Genomic DNA, 15,506 nt, shown 5'->3' on the forward strand with positions numbered 1-15,506 from the left:
CGGGAGCGTTGATCAGTGCTCGCGGTGGCGGACTCGCAACGCGTCTAGAGTTAGCTCGTTCGCGGTGTCACGTGCTCCATCAGGCAGCCACGCCATGTTATCCAAAGTCATTAGTTTGCTCACATGTCTTTTTTGTCATCAAGTCACGTTGCTTGCTGCAGGAAAAGAGTTGCAACAACTAGATTGCGCAAAAAGCTGAATTGAACCTGGTGCAGAAAATCTTGTGACCGACACCTCCGAGCCTCTCCGCAAATTCCCACAGCCCACCTCATCACCACATCGCATAACCACACATCATGGCCCGAAAAGCGATAGCAAAAGACCAAATCGTCAAACTGATTGTAGGCGCAGGGCAGGCGTCGCCCTCGCCGCCCGTTGGTCCGGCATTGGGTAGTAAAGGTGTGAAGAGCATGGATTTCTGCAAAGTAGGTTTGTATGGCGACTTGACTACCGCCACCAATTGGCATTGAATCATACGGCTGACCATGCGCGCTAGGAGTTCAATGCCAGAACAGCACACTATACCGCAGGTACCCCTATACCTGCGCGCATAACAGTGCGCCCCGACCGCTCGTTTCACTTTCAAATTCGCACACCACCGACCGCAACCCTGCTCCTAAGCGCAGCTGGTGTACTACCGACCAAGAACAAGATACGGGGCGCAGGAAACGTGCCTGGGCCCATGAACAACCACGAAGGACAAAAGGGGAAGACGTCAACGAGTAGTCCGACGGTGGGCAATGCGGTCAAAGGCACCGTTGGAACCGTCAGCTTGAAGCATGTGTACGAAATCGCAAAGATTAAACAAAGTGAGACACGATTGAGTGGGTTGAGCCTGGAAGGAATTGCGAGGAGCGTTGTGGGGCAGGCTGGAAGCTTGGGTGTCGTCGTTGTGCCATAAGTGGGATAAGAGTTGGACGATGATGCGTGGACACAGTGCATGCGCCTTGAGACATCAGATGGTCTGCTGCGAGAGCATGGGATGAAATCTTCCACAGACGGAACACGTTCTCTCGCGACATCACCTGAAGTGTCTTAACCCAAATGGTGGAGCTGGAATGCAGACTTTCAGGTGTGCCTGAGCGAAACTGAGAGTAAAATTGATTTCGTTCAACATGCTGGCCGGTGTAGAATGTAACCTTGGATTGCATGCTAAATCTATCTATGATGAAAACTAATTTGCGAAATACATGGGCGACATCAGTACCAGGTCCCTCGTCTAGAAGTTGACTGCGATTAGTACGTATGATGTGGCTGCTAGAGCACTGGAAATGGCAGGCTTTTATGCAGGCTTTATGCTGGCACGGGGCTACTCTTTGCCCTCAAACTCATGTCGACTTGGCTTCCGCCTTGCTAAAACCCATAAACACCTCCATGCTCTTGGAACCTTAATTGATGGTCTCTCAAATCCGCCCACAGCCGAAGCTCGCTTTCCTCATCGAGCCCGCCACCATTCGGATTGCTCACTTCGGGGCTTACCCTCTCCAGCTTGCTTAAGATGTCCAAGAATTTGTACAAGTAATCCTGATGTTGCTGCGCCACGCTGCCCTTTCTTTCCTTGGGCACTTCAAGCAGGGTACTAGCGATTGACCGGATTTTTTGTGTCTGTGTTGGAACGAACCGTAAGCTTGCGATTGGACTGATGATGTTGGGGCGAAAGAAATCCACGGTCGGACAGGATACGGCCAGGTCGCCAACTTGATAAAGAAGATCAGAATCTTGTAAGTGAATGTGTAGACTTACGAATGAATCTCCATTGGGCTCCATGTTGACCATGTCGATGCTGCCCAGCACCACCAAGAGATCTTTGACTACTTGCTCGCGCTCTTCGGACATGGTCTTTTCGAGGGCTTCAGCATCAGTAGTCGTATCAGATACGAACTTGTCGATCCCGGCCACAATGGGATTAGAGGAGCTCCGCAGATGCGCTTGACCTTGGCTTCGTTGATACTTTTCTAGTTGCAGAAAATACTTCTCGACCAGATGTGAGCGAGTGGCGAGATGACTAGCATAGATGTTTGCTTTTTGTATCTCATAACGGCGTGCGTCTTGGGTCTCGGGTTTGCTGTAATTATCCATGGTGGGATCTCGCATGCCCGAGTACTCGGGCATGGGCGGGTAGTAGGATTTTTGTTGTTCGATGCCGCTGTCTTTGCCAGTCTTTGGCTGAACTTTGAGTTGTTGCGGCATATTTTCCAGAATCTGTCTGCAACGCTGCAGACTTTGCTGAAAGACGCGCTGCTGCCGTTCCCAATCGAATATCTCGTCGATGCCGAAAGCCATCTCGGCTGTTGCGAGTGAAGAGTATGACAGGTAGATGCGCACATTGACATTGAAGCCAGTGAGCATGGAGAGAACGCCTTCTTGCTGTGGCTGGATTTCATGAGGGAAAATATGCACGTCATCCACTTCCCGCGGCAAGGGAGGGAGGGGTTCGCTGGGCGTGGCCGGAGCAATCACAAGCTCTCCAAAAGAAGCGCCCAACTGCTGTATAGTGCTAATGGACATCAGCCATTGTCGGTCGTGAAGACGTGCTGCAACCTACCGTACACCAACAAAGACAGTCCAGAAAACACGTCGCCCAATTTCCTCGGTGATGTAGTCCACTTTGGCCTCGCGCGAGCCATCATAGTTGGGGCCGGTGGAGCCCCAGGCATTGGGCACGCCGCCGAGATAGGTATAACCCTGGGAATCGGGTTTGTGGAGACCCAGGGAGCGTATGATTGTCAGGCACTCGGCCATGTAGAGCCGCAGCGGTCGCCACTGGAACACATAGGCTCCGGCCAGGCCCAGGAAGTAGCTTGTGCACGCATCATAGACATTCAGCGTAGGGCGATCGAGATAGCCAGGGCCGCGCGCGCGTGCGCAAACGTCCCGACACTTGTCGACGAGGGCCAGATGGTTTGGGTATTCGCGGCGCGTCTGTGAGTTGAGATGCAGACGCGGCTTGCGGGGGAACGAGGCGACCAAGACTGCGATCATGGAGGCCAGCAAGGCCAGGAAGGAGGGATTCGACAGGTCCTCTCTGCGGGCCCATGCTTGGCGAAACGAGGGCTCGTGGGGGAAAGGGCACAGCGGGTGTATGTAGGCGAAGAAGTCGTCGATGAGGGCGTTGAGCGTGGGCAGGGCGCATATCTCCTCGGCAGAGAGGTGGGCGGGTTGCGACGACGACTGGAGCTGCGTCAGGACGTGGGCGGCATTGGTGGGCGACTGGGGCGCTGGGCTGTCCGAGTCGATGGCGCCCATGCGGCGCTTCTTGATGGCTTCGGCATGGCGATTTGGTGGCCCACGGCGGCGGCTGGGGCGCTCAAAGGTGCATGGGATCTCGAGAGCGACACAGGCTCTACAGGGCGGGCCTGATTCATCGCACTGCAGCGCAGAAGGGGCGGGTCAGCAATGGCATGCGCGGGGGCGGCCGGGGCCGAGGTACACTGTGTCGCGTACCTTTACCTTGCGGATGCTGCAAGAATCACAGGCCTTGCGCAGTCTGTTGGGCTTGGGGGGCGGGGGTGTCTGCTGCTGCTGCTGCTGCTGCGCTTGTTGTTGTTGCTGTTGCTGGGCCAGCGGCGGGGGGTGCAGGGCGTGGTTTGCGTGGAGGGCCTGCTGGGCCTGCTGGGCCTGGAGCACCTCGTTGATGTTCTCGAGCTTGGGGAAGGCGGCGTCTGGGGGATAGGGCACGCGGGCAGGCTGGGCATCGAGGACCTGGGCGCTCGAGGAATACGTGTAGTGCGGGTCCTGGGGCGGCAGATACTGCGACGCATTTGGCGATTTCATGATGCCGATACCGAATATCTACCGCCGCGCGGGAAGGAGATGATGTGACGTCGCATTAGCTTGTGGGCCAGATGGGGCGGGCGTGGGCGTGGGCGTGGGCGCAGAGTCCAGCAGGCGGCAGCGCTTGGGCGGGTTGCATTGCACAGCCAGACACGCCCAGAGGAAGGAGACGGAGACGGAGACGGAGAGGACGGCGGCGGTGATGATGATGATGATGATGATGATGACGACGATGCTGGGAAACACGCCAAAGGGCCCTTGCCTGCAACCTCGCTCGCAACTGCAACTAGGCTTGACGTCGCGGTCCGACCGCGCACGGAAACAGCCGAAGCCGCTGCTGGCTGGCACGCTGGCTGGGGGATGCGGCACAGGCACAGGCACAGGCACAGGCACAGGCACAGGCAGAGGCACAAGCACATGCGAGGCCATGCGCCCGTTTCAAGTCCCGCCCCCTTCCGGCGGCATGGCCTCGTCTACCTCTCTCGCCTGCCCCGTGTGCAGGTGCAGCGCGTGTGCGTGCATGCAATGCGCTGCCTCCCCGCGCCTCGTCCCAAGCGACGTCGATCCCTCCTAAATCCTCCGACATGGCGAACGCCTGTTCGCCTCGTTTCCGCCAAGTACTCTGCTCGCACTCGTGCAAGTACAGCAACACCACGTCATTCATTCATACCACGGCGATACGCTGTCCATGCGTCGCCCATCACCTGTTGCGCCAGCGGCCCGCCTTGCGACGCCTTGTCAATGCTCGCTTGCTAAATCTTTCGCATACAAACATGTCCCCGCTGAGCCCTCACCCCGTGCTGCCTCGTCGTCTCCCGTGCGCCTTTTGTGCCCACCACCACCACCACGCCTCGGCCACTGTTAACATTACCACGGAGCCACGCCCGCCTGGCCCCATTCCGAAACGCCGTCCATCTGTGTCTGTCAATCGCTGTCGTCGCTGTCAGGTGAGTTGCGCGTCGGCGGCCGTGTGCTCCGCGTCAGCGAAAAGTCCAGCACATCCGACTTGTCGCCAGCATCCACAAACTTGCGCAGACACCACCCAATCTGCACTGCCGTCGACGTTTCCTTGCCCAGTGGGTCCATTTGCCGGCCCTTGACAAAGACTAGATACAACAAAAAAAAGCCATGTGTTAGCAACCGTCTCCCATGCATCCAAGTGGCGCGGGTTACCTACTGATCTGGTTCTGGCTATCCTCGCGGTCGTACACCTTGTCCGACGACCCAAAGGCGATGATGGCTAGTTTCGATGAGCGCTTCTGCTCCTTGGCATGGCCAGAACTGCGCTCGAACCCTTGTTGAGCCAGCCCGGCCAGGAGGTGCTCGTAGATCTTGCGCGGCAGCTTAGTCGATGACGGGCTATTGGTCGGCCATGTAGTAATGTTGAGCGTCGCCAGATCGCGAAGATCACCCAGGCAGTTTTCAAAGTTGACAAAGCTGTCGTTCTTGCTTCGAACCACGCTCACCGCAGGGAAAGCAACCGAAATCTGCTCCAGCATGCTACAGTCCTTGCACATCTGCGAAAACGACGTATAGTCGTACACAAGCTCCTCGTCGCAGCTCTCGGGCCCTGTGCTCGCATGCACATTGAGGCTCTTCAACGTCTTGCCATGCCGCACAATACCAGCAGCCGCCGGTAATGTCTTGACGTAGGTAAGGTCCAGTGTCAGTGTTTTGATGCCAGAAACTAGACACAGAAATCCGTCAATGGCTGCTAGCCCGTCGTTCTCCGTGTTGTCGTCGTGCTTGAACTCCAACGTCTCGAGTTTGTCCGGAAGCTTGGTACTCTTGCTCAGTTCAGCAAACAGCGCGTCGGCGCCCGAGCAGCCAAACACACGGATGCTCTTGATCGACTGAAAGTCAATCAGCCTGCAATATGTCTCCGACGCATACCGCAGATGCAGCTTCTGTAGCGTAATCTCCTTGAGCGCAATAGGCGTGCACTTTGCAAAAGGCTGCATATGTCGGAACATGGTCGAGGTAATAAGCCCAGGCTCGTTGACTCGGTCGTTCAGCTCGCGCATGGTTAGCGACGGGTCCAGCTCGTCGAAGCTGGCATGCAATGTGATCTTTTCCAGCTTGCGGTCCGTCGTGTTCTTGAGCAGAAAGTGGCAAAACTCCAACACCTCGCGCGAGTCGGGATACAGCCCAATCTTGCGCACATTCTCAAAGCACTTGTCGACGTTGGGCAGCTTCTGCAGCTCCTCCAAGACATTGCGGTCGAGCGAGATGCCCTCGAGCCACCGCATGCGCTTTTGTTTTCGATACAGCAACACCAGGTTGTCTGCAGAAAAGGGCGACCAGGGATGCCACGAGAACTTTTCCAGCTGGTTTTCTGGCAGCAATTCCAAGATCATGCGGATGGCAAAGTTGGCTTGCTGTTGTTGGTTGCATTTGTCGAGCACGTCTGCAAGATAGAGGTCCAGCTTCCGCACATGTTGTAGGCCGATATTCCGCGGGTTAAGGAAGGCTCCGAGCCGTGTGTCGTTGGGCGAGCCCACATCGAGCGTCACTTCGTAATAGAGTTGGCGGGCGGCAATTTCGTGCAGCTGTTTGCAGGTGAGGCACACGTTCTTGAGGTCGGTTGGGCGGTTGATCTGAGACGTCAGCCTTCCCGTCTTGACCTGATCCCCCCCTCCACCCATGCTTATGGCAGTCCCCCTGCGACTTACGTGCAGAACGACGAGCGTCTTCAAGTCGACCGACAAATCCATGAAAGCCAGCCTAGGCGCCATTTTGCGTGCTGTGCGACAAGAGCCCCTGGCTTGCTGGAGAAAAATGCGTATGTGTGTGTGTGTGTGTGTGTGTGTGTGTGTGTATGTACGACAGAGGGCCTGCGGATGGGAAGGCTGAAGCGGGCGATGGAAGGACGGGCGTCGTGCTAAACGCTGCTGCCTGCTGTTGTGTATGTCGCGCTGCTGATTGGCGAGGGTGGAGAAAAGCAGTGTAAGAGGGAGAGTGGAGGGGTGGGGGGGGGGAGCGTGGTCAACGGCGTGCTCGCAAAAGCAACTTGCCCTCAGCCTCACCAGCACAAGACCCACCCACTGGTGGCTCCGCACACGCACACAGCGAGCAAGGGTCCACGCGGAATCAGGGCGCTAAGATAACCGACATGCTGGGGTAAAAGGGTGCCAGTGCCAGCGCCAGCGCCAGTGCTGTCTAGCTGCCATTGGGGGGCCATGACGTAGCCTGGCCCGTCCCGTGCACGTCGAGCAGGCTTGCGCTGGACTGCCACTCCACACGACCACGTCAAACAAAGGGCCACAGACATGTCCAAACCATGCGTCCAATTGTAAGGTATCTCCAAAAATGCCCAGTATGTTCAACGCCAGATGCCAGACACCTCGCTATGCAGGTGAGACCACAGATAATACAACGCTTGCAGACGGCCCCCTTTGCTTTTGCTTGCTCTCCACCCCATACGCCTTTCATCCCTCTTCGCCATCACTCCCACTATCCCCAAAGCCCGCCAGTAGCTCCGCCTCGAGCGCGTCGTCGTACTCCTCCTCCAGGTCCGGCGCAACCCCGTTGGCTTCAACCGCCTTGTCCTCGTCCTCGCCTTGCTCCTCTTCTGGCCCCGTTGTTTCGGGGCTGGGCAGCCCGGACGACTTGTCTGCACTAACCACGTTGGTCAGCGACGTCACTCGCTCCATGGTCCGTTTCTTCCGCCGCTGCAGCTGAGAAGTACTGTTGACACTACTGTCGCTCTCCTCGGCCTCGCTGACCTCTCTTGAGCTGGTGCGCTTTCGCTTCTTCTTGGCCTGTTTTGTGTCCGACACTGTGCTACTCTCCGAGCGAACACTTTCCGTGTCCGACTCGCTCGCGCCGTCTGTATCCGTCTCGTCCATGAACTCGGCCAACTCATCATCCAGCGCAGCCCACGCCTCGTCAGACATCTCGACTATCGGTGAGTGCTGCGCATCGTCTGCTTCTTCATCGCCTGTTCCATTGATGCTCTCGTCTTCAAGGTCGGGAACTGGCGACCCGCCACGGTCGGCAGCATCTATTTCAATCAGATAGGGCGTCTCGTCCACATGCTCCCACCTGGTGCAGCACTGGAACATCCATTCAGGATTCACAATCTTGATGTGGGGATATCGAGCAGCCCGCTTGACTTTGGTTGTCTTCCGATCAGGGTTGGCAATGACATGGGTCGTCCGCCGATTGACGTTGGTAGTAACCTCGGCGCCGAAGCTCGAAATCCACAGTGCAAAATCTGATCTGCACACATGTCAGCCATGCTTTGTTTATCTCACTTCAAGTCACTTACGACAACACATCCACGCCAAGCGGGATAATGCCCGAAAAGACAACCACGGCGCCGTCAAGCACCTCACTCTTGATGCGCGGCATGATCTCGGCAACATCAGGGATAACGTCGTCCATGGCTCGTTTCTTGGGGCTCTTTTCGCCTTTCAGCTCTGCCACGCGACCGCCTGCGGGGACTTTCTTGGCCTTTCTGTACTCGTCGTAAAATATGCGATGCACAAGAAGCAAGTTCTTCTCAATAATGTCGAGGCCCCTGTCGTTGTCGTTGAGAATGCTGTGCCGGACTTTGTGGTGCTCGGCGTGTTGTACATGGCCATTTTCCACTTCAAAGGAAGTCTCGAGGTCGTCGGCCTCGTCGTCCTCCCTGTCTTGCATCAGCTGTTGCTGCAACAAGGGCCGCTCAGTCTGCTGAGCGATGATGAGCTTCTCCTGTTCCTTGGCTTGCACCTCCAAGTCTTCAGTTGCCGCCAAGGATATGAGTTGCTGCCCTAGCTCATTCAAATCCCCGTTTGCTGTTCCCTCTGGAACCGACTCGGCGGGTTTACCGACAACTAGAACCGACTCGCCATCGCTCTCTGGTGTCTTGGGCATGGGAGATGGTTTGTCCTTGGCGAACGACACCAGCTCTTGCTGCTTGGGCAGGAAGCTTGCGTTGATGTCTCCAGCACCAGGGAAGAAATTGAAGACGGGTACACGAACAAGATGCGGGCTGTATTGCCAGACGTCTGCTCTGTCGTCAATGATGACGCACATGGCCGTGTTCTGGTAGAAGAGTCTGGTCAGGCTCTTGAGCTTGTCGGTGTAGTTCTCGTCGCGGCTGAGGATGCGATCGCCAAAGTATTTGCGCTCGGGGTCGATGATCTTCGCGACTGCCTGCGCATAGGCTCGTGTGGCCATGGTGTAGACGTGCATCTCGTAGAGCTTGGAAACCCTATCGAAGAAGTCCTTGAGCCCGGGGCGCATCTTGACGTAATACCAGTTTGCAGCCACATTGGATACATTGTCGTCGGCTAGCTGGAAGCCTTGCACGTCCTTGACGGCATCGTGGTTGGGGTTCTCGGGGTCCGCTTGCCACTCGGCGATGGTGCGCTCGCACGTGGTGTGGATGACGGTCTGGTCCAGATCCACAATGAGCGTTAGCTTTCGCGCGTTCAGGAGGCGCTTCTTTGCGTCCTCCTCGGCGGCTACGGCCTCCTTGTGGCTGACGAGCAGCGCCGTGTTGTCGTGTGCCATGTTCACCGTGGCGCGGTCGACGTCGCGCTCCTTTGTCAGGTAATCGACCTGGGTCATGTCTCTGCCGCAGTCGACGCAGAGCCCGCCAAACTGAGTCTCGTGCGTGCATGGCTCTTCGATTTCGAGTAATGGAATGCTGGACACATGTTTAGCGGCGACCATGACTGGGGGGGGGGGCGGAGGGTGTGACGGCGTGACTTACCCAGATCGGTCAATGACGGTGCCTGGCTTGACGAACCATCGCGTGATCTTTCCCTCGGTGCTCGCATCAAACGTCTGCCTGAACTTCTTCATGACGGCCTTCTCCCCTCCCCACTTGTCGCCCTCAATGACGCGACTCTCATAGCTGTAGGTGAACAGCTTCTCGGACCGTGGCACCTCGTGGTCGCGCTTCTTCAGGAGGTCAATGACAGTGATGGGATAGTTCAAATCCCGGGGCGAAAGGATCTTCATGCCGAGTCCGAGCAGCCCATATGACTGGCGACGTGGTGGTGATGGCGGCCGCGTCGTCTTTCTAGCCGGCGCATTCGGTACAGACGCGGCAGAGCGGCCTGGGGGGGGAGCTCGCGCGCAGTCGCAAGGGCGCTGGAGTGTGGGCGGGCAACGTGTCGGGGCGGAGGAGCAAAAGGCCCGGGCTGCGTGTCGCGGGCGGCCGCGACGTTTGTTCGGCGCTGGTGGGTTGCAGTGCGACGCCGAGATGCGCTGGTGGGTGGCAGTGGTGAGTGCGACAGGGATTGACGTATTGGCGGCGCGGCTGGACGTTTCCCCCCCCCCCAAAGATTTGGAGCGAGGGGCAGCTTTATACCTTTGCAGCCACACAGCTAGCGTGCATCTTGCTCGCACGTCCACCACCGCCTCACACACACACACACACACGGCACCCAAGAGACAAAGAGAGCAGGCCGCCCTCGCCGCGGCAGCGCCGGCGCCCAGCAGCAGTCCAGTGTGGAGAGAAGATGGCAGCACGGCATCGTCTGCGGCGCCATCTGCCTGCACGGCCGTGCGGACGCCCACGCAGGCACAGGCACAGCTAAGTACTGGGACGGCGAGCTTGCCAAGACGCACTGATCGGCCTTGCCCACGCCCACGCCCACGCCCACGCTGGAACAAGGTGCATGGTGAACAGGGCGTGCGCTCCGGCTGGAGAGGAGCCGTGCCATGCCACAAATCGTCCAAATGCACTCGGTGCCATCGTCTCGTCGCAACACATGCACGCCCATGTATGTAGGTGGTGGATATCCATTCCATACAATCTGCCCCGTCTAAAACCCCAGCCCATTACATACATACACATACATCGTCTAGGTCCCATTCGCTCCCAACGCCTCATGTCATGCTCATTACAACGCTCCAAAAAAACACTCAATCTCGTTGCGCAGACGCCGATGCACGCTTCTGCACGCCTGCGCCCTTCAAAACCATACTGCCCAACACCAACGAACCACCGCCCGTCTGGGATGCGTCCTGGCTGATACCTGCCAATGGCTGCTGCATCTCAAATGGATGGGTGCCGTCCATCTCCTCGCCCTCCTCGATGATGGTCCAGTCCTCCTCAAAATCGTCAGTCTGATCGTCGTCCTGCTTGGCCTGCTTCTTGATGAGCGTGCGAGCGCGATCGAGTTCCCGATAGATTGTCTGGATCGCGACTTGCGTGCCATTGTCCTGCAAAGTGTTAGTCCAACAACGCGCACCGCCTGGCTGAGGCTTGTACTAACCTTCCTGATCTTCTGACCCAGCACTTTGGCCTTCACAATCATGCGCTGGCTGTTGGTGACTTCCCACAGCGCACGACTGAAGACGCTCGTATTGACCTTCTTCAACCATACCCCAACGCCCATGTCTTCGACGCGCTGCGCGAAAAAGAACTGATCGCCAAAGAAAGGCTTGATGATTGTCGGGATACCCGCTCGTAGGCTTGCCCCGGTTGTGCCAGAACCCCCGTGATGCACTGCCGCGTCCATTTGTTTGAAAAGCCAATCGTGCGGTGCCGCCTGGATCTGAAAGATCTCTGCTGGAAGAGGAATCTCGGGCTTCGAAGCATCCTTGGTCTCCAAGCGATCCGACCAGCCTTTGGATAACACGCAGCGTACGTCGGCCTTCAGTATCGAGTCCACGACGGTCCTTGTCAGCGCTGCCGGGTCGTCAATAACAATCGATCCAAAGCCAACGTAGACCAGCTTCTTGCCATCTGCACGCGCCTTCGCCATGAACGCTACCAAGTCGGCAGGAGGTTCGTACAAATCACTCTCGTCCAAGAACCAGTAGCCAGTGACACGAACCCAGTCGGGCCAGTCGAGGGGCGGAGGCACCACATGAGGGCTGAAGTTGTACAAGAACGGTCGCAGGCTCGCCTGCATCTTATGCTGCGTGGTGCCTTGAAGACCCAGTTCTCGTCGACGCCATTTGTTGATCTGGCCAGAAATGGCAGTCCAGAATATGGTATCAAACGTGATGTACGTCAGGCTATTGTACCCACCCCCCATCTTCTTCTCCAATACAGAGAAGGCATGAGGGTAAGCCCGAGTGCGTGTCCACGGCATTGTGAACGCCCGGAAATAGGGTATTTCCAAGGCTTCGGCAATGTGAATCCCGGCCATGGTGCTGGGGCTCTCAATGAGCACGTCCGCGCCCTGGCATGCCCGCCACGAAGAGCTACATACGTCGTCCAGCCATCCGCGGAACTTGGAATTGGCCTCCTTCATGAAGCCGTACGTGAACATGCCGTGTTCCACGCAAATGCGCATCAGCTCGGCCGGGTTTCCATCCACGACGGCAAAGTCGATCCCATGTTTGCGCACCCAAGGCTCAAATTCGGCGTGTGTCGCAATCCGCGCCTTGTGTCCCTCCTTCAACAGCTCCTTGCACAGTGCGATGTAAGGCTGTACATCACCTCGTGATCCAATGGTAAGGCAGACGATCGTCAGCGGCTCTGAAGGCTTGAAGTCCACGAACGAAGCAAGCGGGTCGTCAAAAATGAGAGGTATCCGGTCCTGGTCTGCAGCGCGGACAATATCCGACACGTCAACTTGCTTATCCGCGTCGGTATGCTCGCGCGCTTGTTGCAGCAAGTCGTGTTCTGCTTTGGCCGCCTCATCCTCGCTATCAATGCCCGAGGAAGACGAATCTTCATCCTCGAGATATTTGGTGTTCTCCAGTATACGAAGGACTGTAATCGCACACTCGTCGCGAAACTCGGCCTTTGAGAATTCGAAAAAGAGCTCTTCGTGACCCTTGATGACTATGGCGAGGCCGTGATAGCCGAGGCGAAAGCCTTTCTCCTTGTTCACATTCTCGATATCCCGCATGGGGAGGATGACCTTTGTCTTCGACGTTGGCATCAAACTGCGGAAACAAAAGTATCTCCCGCTGATGTAGATTTTGCCGTAGTTTGGAAGAACTCGCTGTAAAGACGCGAAGAATGACGATTGTAATACCTCAGTTTCGGCAAAGGCAAAATGGTCGCGGAAATTTTCTACCGCCTTGGCTGCGTCTTCATCGTCCTCGAATCCATGAATCTGGTCTCCAGTCTCCAGGCCCTCGGCAGTGTTGTAGTGCTTTCGTCCACCCGCAAGCATTCCTGAAACCTTTTCGTAGTATCCCATGGACTCGCTTGCTAGTAAATTGCCCATTCTCTTGGATCGACTTCTCAAGAATCCGGCTAGGCCAGATGCCTTTTGAAGCGGGTAAGAGGCAATATCCTGCAAAGCCGACGACGAACCCGACAAGCGAGGATTTGCTTGGCTAGTGTCAGTTCCGTCTTCGAAATCGGGTGTGCCAATCGGCGTTTGAGGTTGTTTGTAGCGTTTTGCCGCTGTGGTAGTCTTCGCTTGAGGGGATCGCGCCGTATCCTGCGAGTTCTTGTGCTGCAAGTCGAGTTTGTTATCGGTTGACTGGTACGCGGGTCCACGAAAGAGGTCGGAGCGATCTAGGATTTGCGAGGCGGAAGCGTTACTTTCCTCCATTGATTGAATGGCAGCTGATGATTCAGTACCTGGTTCAAGCGAAAGCGTAGCCGACTCCGAGTCTGCAGCTTTCAGCGACTGAGGTGAGCCATCCCCTGAGTGGCGCTTGTTTTGCGTGTTGTTCGGGCCACCGTGGAAGCTTCGTCGCGCCTCATGATTAGATTTCCGTGCTTCATGACCTGGGCCACGGAGAGTGTGGGTGGCGTCCATGCTACGTCGTACATCCCAGCTCTTTCTGTTGAGCTCGTTGCTGGACCGCGCGGACACATCGCTTATGCTCGATCCTCTAGCACGAGGTGCAGGCAGTGGTGACAAAGTAGCCCGGACATTTTCGTGGATATGGGGTGTCTCGCCAACATCTGCTGGTGATGCGCGATGGCCGGAAGGCGTAGTCTCGCGATCACCGCCTGTGTGAGTACCCTGGTGGTGTTCGTTATCGTTGACCATGATGCGCAGAACGTTGAGTGCATCTTGTCCTTTGTTGAAAAACGAGAAGAAGTACTGCTTCGGTTAGAATGTGTCAGAAGGACCATGGACGAACCATACCTCGTCAATTGCAAATGTTTCATCATTATCTATTACGCGCACCTTGACCGTATTCGCAAGGTCTAGTATTGAGCTCTCTTCGATCTCAAGAACGTTCTGTATCGGAAGCGATATCTTCACACTGTTGCCCTCGTTGTGGGTTCGGAAAATCACTTTTTGGATCGATCTAGTCCATTCCTTTGCACTCGCCGCGCTGTCAGCTTTGAAGAGATATCTTCTTTCGTCGGTCGTAACCGCGAAAGTAGTCTCTTCTTCCCCTTTCTTGGTGCTTTCTAGCACCTCGGCAGCCAGTGCATACTGGAGATTGATGCGATTTCTCGGAAAGTAGAGCTCTGCTGGATTGGTGTAGTATGCGAGAACATCGCCACGCAAGACGAACCAATAACGGTTGAGCTTCGAGCGGCCACGCTTATAGAGATAACCTGTTTTGCTCACATCATGCTACAGAAATGAGTATTTTTGCAATAAATCTATGGCAGGGCACACTTACATGCTTCTTGGGTATGTACGCATAGAAGCATATGTGCTTCTGGGTGATGTACATGTAGCCCTGTAGAAGAAGGCTTTGTAGTAGCCAGCAGGCGTACTCGGCGATGACCTCTTCCACCTCGTCGAATTCGAATATCTGTTGAAGCCTTTTGGCAAGTGTCGCTGGTTCTTGGCTCTTGTCTACCCCAGTGGTACTTCCGTGCCTGCTTTTCCGGCTAGCGCTTGGTGCTGTTTCGACATGTATCTCTTCGCCGGCTGTCAGCTTGTCCTTCTCCTTGTCCTTTGGCTTGGAGGGTCGCTTGGGCAATGCTGATGGAGATGGACTCGGCGACGGTTTGGGTGGTAGGAACTGGGACGACGACATTTGGGCCCGTTGGCCCTCGGGGCGTGCTTCCTTCCGACTCGATACCTTCAACTTGGGCAGCGAGCGCAACAGTCTGTTTTCTGACAATGTCCGCCTATGCTTGCCGTTTTCCGTACTTGTCTCATGACACTCTTGTGCTGGCGTCTGAAATTCGTTTGCAGAGCTCAGACGGCTCAGTCTTGCGGCGCCGTCCAAGGCCTGGTATGGCGCCTTGGGCTTGCCCTCGTCATCGCTGTCGCCAGAGTCGCCTTCTTGCATCGTGCCTAGGTCTGTCTGCGAGTGCTGCCCCGCACGGGCTATCATGGAGAAGAGCGACTGGTTCATCGAGACGGCGTTGTTCCGCTTCGGGGCCGTGACATCTTCTTCCGCATCATCGCCATCGCGAAAGCGCTCCGGCATCTCGAGCGACATGCCGCGCGACTCCCTTCTCGAGTCTCTTCGTCTCCTGCTCAGTCCGCGAGGCATTCTCTCCCGTTCTCGGTCTTGAGATGCCATCTCGAGAGGGGTGGGCTGTGTGGGTGCGGTCGATAATAGTTGGGGGTCGACGGAGTTGGTGGGCTCGTCGGCGGTGGTACCACGGCGGGCCGAAGACGGTATGTTGAGCTGGAGGGTGTGATTCGTAATGCTGTTGCCGTGAGAGGAGATGGATGCTGCAAGGCAGTTGGGCGCTTCGTTAGACGTCACATATTGGAAGGTTGCAGGAATGACTTGTGCGAGTACGCGGTGAGCCATGCACGCTCATCAGCCACGAGACTCTCGCAGGGTACCTGTTAGCGTGACTTGATAAGACTGTCCAGGCACCCTCGCAGGCACCAACGCCGAGCAGCCCGTCTTCCACTGACAGCCTCTGCATCTCAAATAGCAGCATA

General features: G+C 56.5%; 4 protein-coding genes across 4 annotated transcripts; 1 reads left to right on the forward strand and 3 right to left on the reverse strand.

Moving 5' to 3' along the window:
• Positions 1-278: 278 nt before the first annotated feature.
• Positions 279-1,171, forward strand: SETTUDRAFT_163747 (uncharacterized protein). Its single transcript, XM_008029287.1, has 2 exons — positions 279-425; positions 497-1,171. Exons 1-2 carry the CDS (start codon positions 297-299, stop codon positions 899-901), a joined length of 534 nt encoding a protein of 177 aa, XP_008027478.1. The 5' UTR covers positions 279-296; the 3' UTR covers positions 902-1,171.
• On the reverse strand, positions 1,143-6,509 carry SETTUDRAFT_117439 (uncharacterized protein; the record flags this gene model as incomplete). Its single annotated transcript, XM_008029288.1, has 7 exons — positions 1,143-1,605; positions 1,744-2,497; positions 2,546-3,369; positions 3,451-3,792; positions 4,798-4,880; positions 4,952-6,371; positions 6,447-6,509. 7 exons carry the CDS (start codon positions 6,507-6,509, stop codon positions 1,354-1,356), a joined length of 3,738 nt encoding a protein of 1,245 aa, XP_008027479.1. The 3' UTR covers positions 1,143-1,353.
• Positions 6,510-7,060: 551 nt separating this feature from the next.
• SETTUDRAFT_171970 (uncharacterized protein) lies at positions 7,061-9,973 on the reverse strand. The gene is made up of 3 exons (XM_008029289.1): positions 9,479-9,973; positions 8,045-9,412; positions 7,061-7,995 (listed from the first exon to the last, which is right to left on the reverse strand). The coding sequence occupies exons 1-3, from the start codon at positions 9,727-9,729 to the stop codon at positions 7,203-7,205; spliced, it is 2,412 nt and encodes an 803-aa protein (XP_008027480.1). The 5' UTR covers positions 9,730-9,973; the 3' UTR covers positions 7,061-7,202.
• A 575-nt stretch (positions 9,974-10,548) lies between these two features.
• On the reverse strand, positions 10,549-15,143 carry SETTUDRAFT_137253 (glycosyltransferase family 1 protein). The gene is made up of 4 exons (XM_008029290.1): positions 14,275-15,143; positions 13,785-14,225; positions 10,992-13,739; positions 10,549-10,938 (listed from the first exon to the last, which is right to left on the reverse strand). Exons 1-4 carry the CDS (start codon positions 15,130-15,132, stop codon positions 10,639-10,641), a joined length of 4,347 nt encoding a protein of 1,448 aa, XP_008027481.1. The 5' UTR covers positions 15,133-15,143; the 3' UTR covers positions 10,549-10,638.
• Positions 15,144-15,506: the final 363 nt, after the last annotated feature.

The sequence above is a fragment of the Exserohilum turcica genome (genome assembly GCF_000359705.1).
Source record: "Exserohilum turcica Et28A unplaced genomic scaffold SETTUscaffold_3, whole genome shotgun sequence".
NCBI lineage: Eukaryota > Fungi > Ascomycota > Dothideomycetes > Pleosporales > Pleosporaceae > Exserohilum > Exserohilum turcicum.

What these genes read in the sequence shown, in the direction of transcription:
- SETTUDRAFT_171970 (XM_008029289.1), bottom strand. Translation starts at nt 9,729, where the DNA reads ATGAAGATCCTTTCGCCCCGGGATTTGAACTATCCCATCACTGTCATT. An exon ending in ACCGTCATTGACCGATCTGG is followed by an intron (nt 9,413 to 9,478) that starts GTAAGTCACGCC and finishes ACATGTGTCCAG; the next exon opens with CATTCCATTACTCGAAATCG. An exon ending in CTTGGCGTGGATGTGTTGTC is followed by an intron (nt 7,996 to 8,044) that starts GTAAGTGACTTG and finishes ACATGTGTGCAG; the next exon opens with ATCAGATTTTGCACTGTGGA.
- SETTUDRAFT_137253 (XM_008029290.1), bottom strand. Translation starts at nt 15,132, where the DNA reads ATGGCATCTCAAGACCGAGAACGGGAGAGAATGCCTCGCGGACTGAGC. An exon ending in AAACATTTGCAATTGACGAG is followed by an intron (nt 13,740 to 13,784) that starts GTATGGTTCGTC and finishes TAACCGAAGCAG; the next exon opens with TACTTCTTCTCGTTTTTCAA. An exon ending in TGGGTCAGAAGATCAGGAAG is followed by an intron (nt 10,939 to 10,991) that starts GTTAGTACAAGC and finishes AACACTTTGCAG; the next exon opens with GACAATGGCACGCAAGTCGC.
- SETTUDRAFT_163747 (XM_008029287.1), top strand. Translation starts at nt 297, where the DNA reads ATGGCCCGAAAAGCGATAGCAAAAGACCAAATCGTCAAACTGATTGTA. An exon ending in AGAGCATGGATTTCTGCAAA is followed by an intron (nt 426 to 496) that starts GTAGGTTTGTAT and finishes CATGCGCGCTAG; the next exon opens with GAGTTCAATGCCAGAACAGC.